At 43.2% G+C, this 9,617-nt stretch overlaps 1 protein-coding gene and 1 long non-coding RNA gene across 4 annotated transcripts in view; one reads left to right on the top strand and one right to left on the bottom strand.

Moving 5' to 3' along the window:
- Positions 1–3,376: 3,376 nt before the first annotated feature.
- LOC125976924 (uncharacterized) overlaps positions 3,377–9,617 on the top strand; it is a 41,298-nt gene continuing 35,057 nt past the window's right edge. The window contains exon 1 of the long non-coding RNA XR_011087724.1: positions 3,377–3,545. This is a non-coding gene — a long non-coding RNA (uncharacterized lncRNA). The remainder of the gene's footprint in view (positions 3,546–9,617) is intronic.
- Positions 4,891–9,617, bottom strand: part of gli1 (GLI family zinc finger 1) — a 30,749-nt gene continuing 26,022 nt past the window's right edge. For all 3 annotated transcript variants that reach the window (XM_049732929.2, XM_049732931.2, XM_049732932.2), the window contains exon 13: positions 4,891–9,402. In XM_049732929.2, the coding sequence (XP_049588886.1) occupies positions 6,848–9,402 (2,555 nt within the window). In that variant the 3' untranslated portion in view covers positions 4,891–6,847. The remainder of the gene's footprint in view (positions 9,403–9,617) is intronic.

Raw genomic sequence — 9,617 nt, 5'->3', positions numbered from 1 at the left:
GCCAACAACGACCCCCCAACCCCGCAAATCGCCTCCCGTTGGTGTGTTTTATGGCTGTGCGACACCTGCGCGAATACCCTGGAGTGGACCCCGCCGCGCGCTCCTTTCACGCGCGGATGACTGAAGGAAGTGGTGCATTGAGCGTCTATTGTGTTGCAACCTCGACCGTAATCTGTTTTGCAACTGAAAAAAAGTCCCTAAATAAATAAATAAATAAATAAATAAATAAATAAATAATTTAAAGAAAGAAAACGAAAAGCAGAAGAAGGAAAAACATAGTTAAGAACCCCCAACTAGCTCCCAAATGTATATATTTTCTTTGCAAGGGTGGGGGGGAGGCAGCTTGTCCCTGGCAAACAGCGGCTAAGCAGTCACAATATTAGGTACACCTGCAAAATGATCTCTGAATTATACTGTTCGAGAAATTTGGTCCAGCTTGAGACACAGTTGAGACAATATACTAGTTTTATGAGAAGAACCAAGAGAATTACATATTGTGTATTAAACACACTCATTTAGTCTCCACTACCTGTATGCCAACATAGACTGTAAAACTCTGACTTTACATGGGTTAGCATCTATGTGGTGATATTGTTAACTTTTAAGTAAGAGATATCAGAACACAAATGGTGCAGCAGCACATTTAGACAGATAGGCATCTATTGTGTATCTCCTGCAAAGAATGATTACTGCCGCACTGAGAGGCCAAAAGAGGAACCGATTCTCCACTACAGAATGCTTTATCTGTATATGTTTTAAAATGTTTTTTGGGGGGGCGAAAAAACCCACAGTTTTCCTGGCTTTCATATCAATACTTTTTTTTTTTTACCTGAATGAAGGCAAAACAACAAATCAGTGCTCCATCTATTAATTGAAGCCGTTTGTTTCCTAACAGCCTGTGGAAGAGAAAGCATCCTGGTGGTAGGGGGGGGGGGCAAAAAGAAGGCTTTGCTTAAAGAAAGAGGGACAGAAGGGTCATCGTGGGCCTTTTGTTGATGGGACGGACGCAGGGGAGGAAGGAGGAGAGACTGGGGGTAGGGAGGTGAGGCAATAAACTTTGCTACAGATGAGGGTCACAAAGGTGCAGAGGTGCTTCAGAGGTCCTGGGAGTCTGTCATACGTGGCCCCCCTGAGTGTGATTTTCACCAAAATAGAGCTAATGACACTTATTGATTGACTTGGCTGAATTTGCAAAGCTGTTTTTTTGTGTGTGTGCTTGGAGCCACCTGTTTGATTGATCCAAATCCTAGGTGTATTGAGAGAGTTTTATGGGTTGACTCAAGTACTCCTGAATAGGTTCTCCGCATCCTTAAAATGCCCTGGTGGGAGTAATTGGGTTCCGCATTTTGGTAGGAATTAGGGTAGGTGGGGCTGTTAAATGTCTCAAGCAAATATGAAACAATGAGAATTACACATTGCGTATTTAAAACAGTCACGTAGCTTTGCCTTAATAAAGTGAGTTTAGCTTAATGCTAAGAAATGATGCAAAATGCCATTGATGGGCTAAAGAATAGTTTCTAACACTTTAAGTCATGGATATTTGAAAATGGCAACGGTGGAGCAACACATGTTGACAAACAATATAAAAATACTTCTGGCTTGGCTCAAATCCTAGTTCACTGAATGAGGAGAAGCAGTATGGGAAAAGCGTCACTTATTTGTCTGCCTGTGAAAACATTTTTGTCAATTCACACATTGAATTCAAATGAAACTTTGGCTATCTGCAAGACATCTTTACCCCACTGAAATGAAGGAAATGCCAGTCATCCGTTCCAGTTCCCTCACAAAAATAGAACAAAATTCATTCTTAAAAACCATTGTTGTAAAAGTTTTTTAAGAAGTGAATTGTTGTACTTTGTAAAAGATAAGGTCGTAACAGTTAAATAAATGTAAATAACTACATTTAATGCGATTCAATTTATTATTCTGCACAGCATAAAGAATATATGACTTTGAATATTGTTCTATAATCTGTCTGTGTTACTTCACCATTTGTGTTCAAAATCGGTTGGTTAAAGGATTTTCAAACCGCAACTGTCAATACTGTTAGCATGTTAATAGTCTTTTGTATATGTTAGCATTAAACATGGGCATTTATTGGGCAACATTGCTTTGTCGTTTGAAATACACAACTTTGTTTTACGATTCATTTGAAAGTAAACTTCAGAAGGGAGAATCATTAACCAGCCTGAAGAACGTTTTGAAGGAATCGTTCACTGTCTCTTCAAACATGAAAAATGTATTCAGCAACAAATCAATGTATTCACTTTAAAATCCTGAAGCAAACTGTGGAACGAGAGCTGCAAAGTTTTATAAACACAAAAAAGGAGGACATATATTCTAACACTTGAGCACACACGTTATTGGTTAAATCCCAACTCTGGTTTCAATGTTGTGCGTTGTTAAACAACAACGCAAAAATGTTGACGTTCTTTTTCTCTCTCTTTTTTGCTCGCTTGCTCTCGCTCACTCACTCAAATGCATGCATGCACGAGGAGGAGCATGGAAGGAAGCAGTCCCACTGGGGTTTTGTCCCGTCCTGCGGTCTATGGGTTCAAAGCTTTCCAGCCCGGGGAGGAGAGCCTTTAAACAGCATATTAAGCAGGAGTTAATTATATGCCAAAGCTAAGTGACAAAGGGAAAGAAAAGCCTCCCTCTGAATGGTGGGACAAGAAAAAAGAAAAGTCATTATGCTGCCCACTTCTTTGCATTTGAAAAACTTCCCTTCTTATTTGGAGCCATTTCCATTTGTAACTCCGAAAAGATGGAGCATCGACAACTTTCCATTAACGCCGCCTTGGCTTTTTATGCGGCGGCAAGTAACACGAAACTGACACAAATGCGCTCATTATCTCATTTGGGGCCAGGGTAAACTGTTGTCTTTTCCTATCGCTGTTTGGGCGCACTAGGGAAAACTTCAAGTCGTCATATATCAAACGGGCTGTGTATATAATTTGTCTTAATGTGGCCAATCAGCGTTTCATCCCGAATTCACTGATTTGCAATTGTTGTACATCTCAAACCTGAACCCCCCTTCGCTCCCCCCAATTGCCTTGGAGCAAATGAGTCAACCTTGGCTCGAGGCCTGCCAGGCCTCGGTGGCTGCATAGAGGCAAGCGTGCCATGCCACAATGCCACAATGCCAATAATAATGCATGCTACTGCACAAAAAAGATTCTAAGGGTAGTGCGCTGTATAAGAATAGCACATCAAAACCCAGACGATTGTTTTGCTTTTTTAAATATACTTTCTGAACCTGTCAAATTTTCTTCCCATTGAAATTAATTGAATTGTCATTCATCTATTCCAGCATCCTGAAAATTACTATCCTTCTGTGTTTCCTTTATTTTGTGTGTGATTACACGCCTGGCCACTAGATGGCGGCACGTGTCTGTCAATGTGTAAATTTGAAAGAAGAAAAGAAAAGCAAGAAGTATTTCAAACATGCCCATGTAGTATTTAAAACGATAATTCTATCTTGCAGATCTCAAATGCGGCAAAGCAACAAAAAGAACTTCAAAGTACGTCGACGAAATTCATCACAAGTAAGAGATGAGGTTTGTTGGGTTGTTTGTGAAAGTGAATGCATATGTTCAATTTCAATGCTTTTTATAAAATTCATTATTTTTAATCAGGTCATCTGTAAAATGTGCACAGTATTTCTAAAGGTTAAATTGGTTGACGTGATCTGAAACTAAGGGTGATGTAATTTCTTTATTGTTTTTATGAATGTTGTCATGTCATTATATAAATATTGATTTTTGAACTTCTCAAGATATGAGGCACAGGTACATGCTGCTATATTGCATTTTAGTAACGTATTGATTTTTCTATAATTGTGACAAGATAGAGGTCAGCTGCATGTGTACTTCTTTGGATGCACGAAAATAACTACAATAGTTATCAAAGACGAGGTTTGTGATGTCAGGTTACCTTTGAACCAACCTTGACTCTTTTAAGTGTCCCAGCTATCAAGTGCCATTCGAAATGAATTTCAGCTCGCAATATCGACTGACCTCTACGAACCAAGATTAAAGTCTTTGTAAGGGACTACAGTGTTGTTGTTGTTGTAATGCGCAAGGCCTGTGTATGATTTGTCATCACGTCAAAGTAAAGTGAAAACACTGAGTGCTCAAATAGCTCTCGCACTAATCATAGGATATGATGATGTGGTCGCAAATACTGAAAACATGACTTCACTTGGACAGGCCTCCGGGAGTCTCTGCGAACATTTACTCCCGTTTCCACTCGCGACTCCCCAGCCACGCTTTTTATAGCAGCGACGTCGATATAATATTGTACGAGCTCGATTTGTAAAAACAGTTTTTTTTTTCTCCCCCCTTCTCGCTTCTTGAAGCACTCAGCCAGTTGTGACCACACAAAGTCCGTCTCAGGCCTTACGTCACTGCCATATTTAGTTGTTTCAGTCATGTGACTTCCAGTTGAGCTTTGAAAAAATTGCAAGCACAACTGGACAGGATGGAAATTAATAACTTGACACTGCGCGTAAAGAATTGGTTTAGGAATAGAGAAATTGAGTAGCCTCATGTTATACTGCCCTCTAGTGGAGGATGACTGTCATTGTGATCAATGACTATTGTGATTTTTTTCTTCTTCTTTACAATTTAAAGTAATTCCCAGGTTTTAATAAGGTTTTCTTGCCTGCCTCACTGAAATCTATGGAGGGAAAAATTGCCAAAATAAAAAAGACATACAAGTGAAAATAAAACCAAATATGAGAAATTATTAATGTAAAATTTACTTAAAAACATTTCACTCGATATTTATTAATATTTATATATATTTTTGACCTAACATTTGTGTACACGGCATTTAAGAAATAAAATTTTCACAATGTCCTCTTGAAACAAGCCATAAATGCATGCTGCATTCATTGCAAACTGAACATTTTTATTCATACCAGTAAAATATAGAACATTTGTATAAAAACAAAAAGTGTAGAAAAATTGTACAGAAAATATAACACTTGGCTTTTTGTCTATTATGGTTATTGCTACGTACTGTCTTCGCTTTTCCATTTGCTCATGGTGATATTCTTTTGCCAGCAAAAAAGTCCCAAAGAAAGGATGAAAACAAACACACGTCAAAGGCAGCATCCGTGAAGTTCATTCATTTAAAAAAACAAAAAACAAAAAAAAACATACAAAACATTTTGTACATTGTAATGAACAGCACTATGGGTCCAAATTTTAATATTGTTAGTGTTTTAAGCGATGCATTCTCTCAGGCAGTTAAGAATGTCTTTGGTAGCTTGCTCATATTCTGCAATCCATTCATACGTGGCCTTTAAAGTCCAGCTGCTGTGTTGCACGATTTGAAAAAAAAGAAAAAGAAAAAAATGATGCCATTTTATGTTATTGCAGTGACGCTAATGCAAGCAGTCTGCGGCCGGTCAGTGCAAAGCCACAATGTGAGTGATGTGTTTCCCTACTGGCAAAGGCGTACCTCAATGCACCACGTTTTCATCACAATTGTAGCCATTCGTTTTGTTATACCGCTAGTGAACTGGAGCCTATCCCAGTTAACGTTTGGCGAGAGAAGCGTAGTCCACCCCGGAATGGTCTCCGGCCAATCACAAGGCACAAAAAAACAAACAAATCATTTTCCATTCACACCTATGGACAATTTTAAATAAACTTTTTTTTTTTGCTTCCTCAGTAAATGGTTGGCACTTAGTAACTGATTTGTTTGTTCATTGATGATGAATTGAAGCAATTGAGGGCAAGTATGCGCCGGAGTTAGCAAATGACTCTGACCCGCTGTCAAAAATTAAAAAATCAAATGACTCAACTCTACATGAATGCTATGAAGTTTCTCCCATCCAATGAAAATAACATTTGGACATGACAGTCAGTTGAAATTTTGTCAAATGCATGTCTCCCTTTGCAAAATCAACAGCAGAGGGAAGAGTTGCACACACGCTAAAGGCTTGAGGCAATACAGCTGCTGGTGTGGAGTGCAAAGGCAATTTTGTGTCATTTTAAAACTGCAACCTGAGTGTCTTGTTTGATAGGCTAGGCGTATACTGGACAATACATCGTGTGGAAATACTGCTGGGTCACTGATTCCGACCACTAAAATTAAGAGTTAGTAGCACATATTTGTTAGCCCACTAAAAGAACTTCATCATTCAGTATTAACAAATGTGAACATTGATAAAAAAAAAAAAAGAAGCGTCATCACGAGGCAAAAGGTTTGCCCGCCGTCTTAGTGTCGCATACACAACATATTACAGCATACATGTTTATTTACATCGTATCCTTCGAGTCACAATTGTTGCCATTGGAATAGCCCCGTTTTGGGGGAAATAATAGAAGCAGCTCCGTTTCCAACACTGAAATAAACAAAGTAAAAATATGTGACATCTGAGTTTGAATTTATACAATGACTTTTTTAAATGTTTTGATTGTTAATTTTTTTTTAAAATTCAGCAGTTTTTTTTTTTTAAAAATTCAGAATCCAAAATTGAAATTGTAACTCATTAAATTCCTATTTAAACTGAGAAAAACTCAAATTCACCTGGCACAGGTATAATTAGGAAGAAAGGTAGCAACGGAGCAAGTAGGCACCTTTGGTTCTAAAGTTCTGGCAGAGTGGATCTTCATTCAAGTCCATATTATTATCCATGCAGCAAATACATCCAGATGGTAAACAATCTTTGTCAGTCCCACATTCTTACTTTATTAAAAACATGTTTCTTGTCCATGACAAATAATCCATGAAAAAAAGTATAGTTCCCCAAACTGGACGAATATGTGCTGGTAAAACCGTGGCTATTGGGTAACATAAAAATAAAGTTCTTTGATTGTAGACCTGGCGTGGTCTGTTATGATAAAGTGTTTAGGTACTTATTCTCCCCTGCCAACGAGGTGAGCATGGATGTCATGTCACCCACCGCCATGTTGGACAAGGTGACGGAGGTCTGCGGGGTGGTGAGGCGTGAGGATGTCTGCGAGGATGACCCCGGCTGACCTTGAATGGGATGGTTGATTGGACTGAAGGAAGACGGCTCTGCATCATCAATAATGGAGGTGAAGTCTATGCGAGCGTTGTCCAGGTCCAGGTTTTCCAAGGCATTAGGAACTGGGCCGGACTCAGAATAGGGTGCCATGGGAGTGGATTTTGTACCGGCTGTCGGGTCTACGTTGGCTCCCATGCCATGTTGTTGGGGTAGACAATGTCCATTTTGGGTATCCATGTGTTTCTCCATGTCCATATGGACTTGGCCTGAGTAGTAAACATTATTATTGGAAGGGGCGAACATTTCATGCCGTGGTTGCTGCGGGTGCTGGACCGGAGGCAGCCGGACGGCTCTTCGCGGGCTGGACGTGGAATGCGCCGGGCTGTTGTGTTGCGGACTCCCCATGTAGCCTCCTCCCACTTGTGTCAAGCTGTTCTGGCGACTCAGAGGTTTCCGTCCTTGAGGAGGTGGCCTTGGGACCACCATCTCCTGATTGTAGCAAGAGCCCTGGAGAGCCATCACCTGTTGCTCACCGGAACCACGGCTGTGCGTCGGAGGGCTCATGACGAGGTTCTGGTTGGGGTAGGAAGCGTATGACTGGTTGGCGTACAGGTTCTGGTTTTGGTGCTGAGGACTGTTTTGTATCATTGACGCCTGGCTGGCCAGATCTATGTTATCAGAAAGTGGAGGTGGTTTTATTGGACTGTGCTGCTGCTGTTCTTGTTGCTGCTCCCACATGAGCGCTTGCTGGGACTGCACATAGTTTCTCACCATCATCTCTTTGACCTGCATCATGGGGGTTTCGGACCTCTGGCCTTCCGAAAGAGCGGTTCCAGCGCATCCCAAAGTCAACCCCCCACCACTGGAGAAGTTCTGGTTCTGTCCTTGAAAGTCACAGCTCATGCTGTTTGTGTTCCTCACCATAGCTCGGCCAGCAGTCTGTGGAGCATAGCCTTGAGCTTGGGCCTGCTGGAGGAGGAGTCGCTGCTGCTGCTGCTGCTGCTGCTGCTGAAGCTTAGCACTTTGACAGGCATCGGCGCTCCCCATGCCGGGGTGGAACTGCTGCTCAGGCTTGATGCTGAGTTTATGCACCCCCTCCGGATTTTTGTAAAGGCCCGTCTGATTGTTGAAGTGAACTTGTGTCTGTTGAGGCTGCATATTTGCTTCTGTATATGACAAACTGCGCTGGTTCTGGAGAGAGCTTTGAACTTGATTGCGTCCGTCGCGCCATTGATTGTTTCCGCCCTCACACCCCTGCCCCAAAGTCGGATATTGGTGGCCTGACGGACTTAGTTGACAGTTGCTCATGCTGTACTCGGCCTGTTGAAGAAGTGTATTGGACATTCCATCCGGGTGAACGGGCCTTGCTTGACCCATGGGATTCCCACTCATCCTTGGAGTGACTTCTCCTCCTTGGTTCTGGTAATGTCCCTTCATGTAAGTTTGCTCAGGGCAGCCCAGGGAGTCATGGCTTGGAGACAAGTGATTTGAAAGCAGTCCTCCACTTCCTCCAAGTGTCGGCTGCTGCTGGTATCCCATAAAGCCCCCCTCACCGGGTGGAACGATCATGGAACGGTCTCTGACATCCAAAGGGGGTAGTTGGGGCTCCATGCTCATGGACTCCATCATGACGTTCTCCGAGATGCTCGGGGGCCGAGGGGAATACATGTGGCGGGCGATGCTGGTGCCGCGGTGGTCCTGGTGTTGCAATGCATTCCTTCGGCCCATCATGGATACATTGTTGAGACTGTTGAACCGTTTCGGGAGGGCTAGTGGGTCCGCTGCGGTCGATCTTACCGGATCACTAGCCCTCCTGTTGGTGTTACCCGGAGCCTGGTGAGGGTAGATCACACCCGTGCCGTACTCTGTGTTGGCGCTGTGTCGACGTGGGGGACCTTGGTGAAGGAAAGGACGCAGAGGTTGCCCCTGGTACTCGGCCAAAACACCCGCTCTTCTGCCGGGAGTGGCTGGCTGATCCATCCCGGGTAAGGGAGTCGGTGGTGGGCCACCAGTGGCTGCGGCATACTTGGCCTTCAGACTGTACTGCTGGGCTGGTGTCAGATTGGAAAGTCCTGGCAGAGCGCCACCTCCTGGACAGGGGGCGCCTCTACGACCGGTCTCAGGGGAGAGGGGATCCCCGATGCTCTGATCTTGGCCAAGGAGGTGGCATCCGCCCGCGGCTGCCGCGCCCATCTGAGAGACGTCGCTGGAGCGGCGGCTGGATAAATAGGGCGACACCATGGAAGAGCGACGGCTGACGGTGTAGGCGGAGCTCAGACTGCTCGTCCCGCTTCCTCTCCGCTCATTGGCATTGGCACCGATAGAAGCCCCGCCTCCGAGCTCATGATTAGATAGCTCCATGACACGCCGATTTGAAAGGAGGGGAGATGAGGCGCACATCCCCATAGAATCTCCAGAACCTGAAAATGCAGACAAAACAGGTTAGGAATACTTGAGTGACGATTAAAGACCAAATATTTCAGTAAACGAAATTGTCTGTTAGGGTGTTTTCACACCTGGACCCTTTTAAAAGAACCAAAGTCAGGCCTCTTTAAGTGGACCTAAAAGTGGACCAAGAGGAAACAAACTCAGTTCTTTTTGTGTTCACATTGTGAGTGTATTTCAAAGAGGACCG

Source organism: Syngnathus scovelli, chromosome 11 (genome assembly GCF_024217435.2).
Source record: "Syngnathus scovelli strain Florida chromosome 11, RoL_Ssco_1.2, whole genome shotgun sequence".
NCBI classification, from domain to species: Eukaryota; Metazoa; Chordata; class Actinopteri; order Syngnathiformes; family Syngnathidae; genus Syngnathus; species Syngnathus scovelli.
The sequence above is the reverse complement of the archived record's forward strand: the minus strand, read 5'-3'. Positions and strand labels throughout refer to the sequence as shown.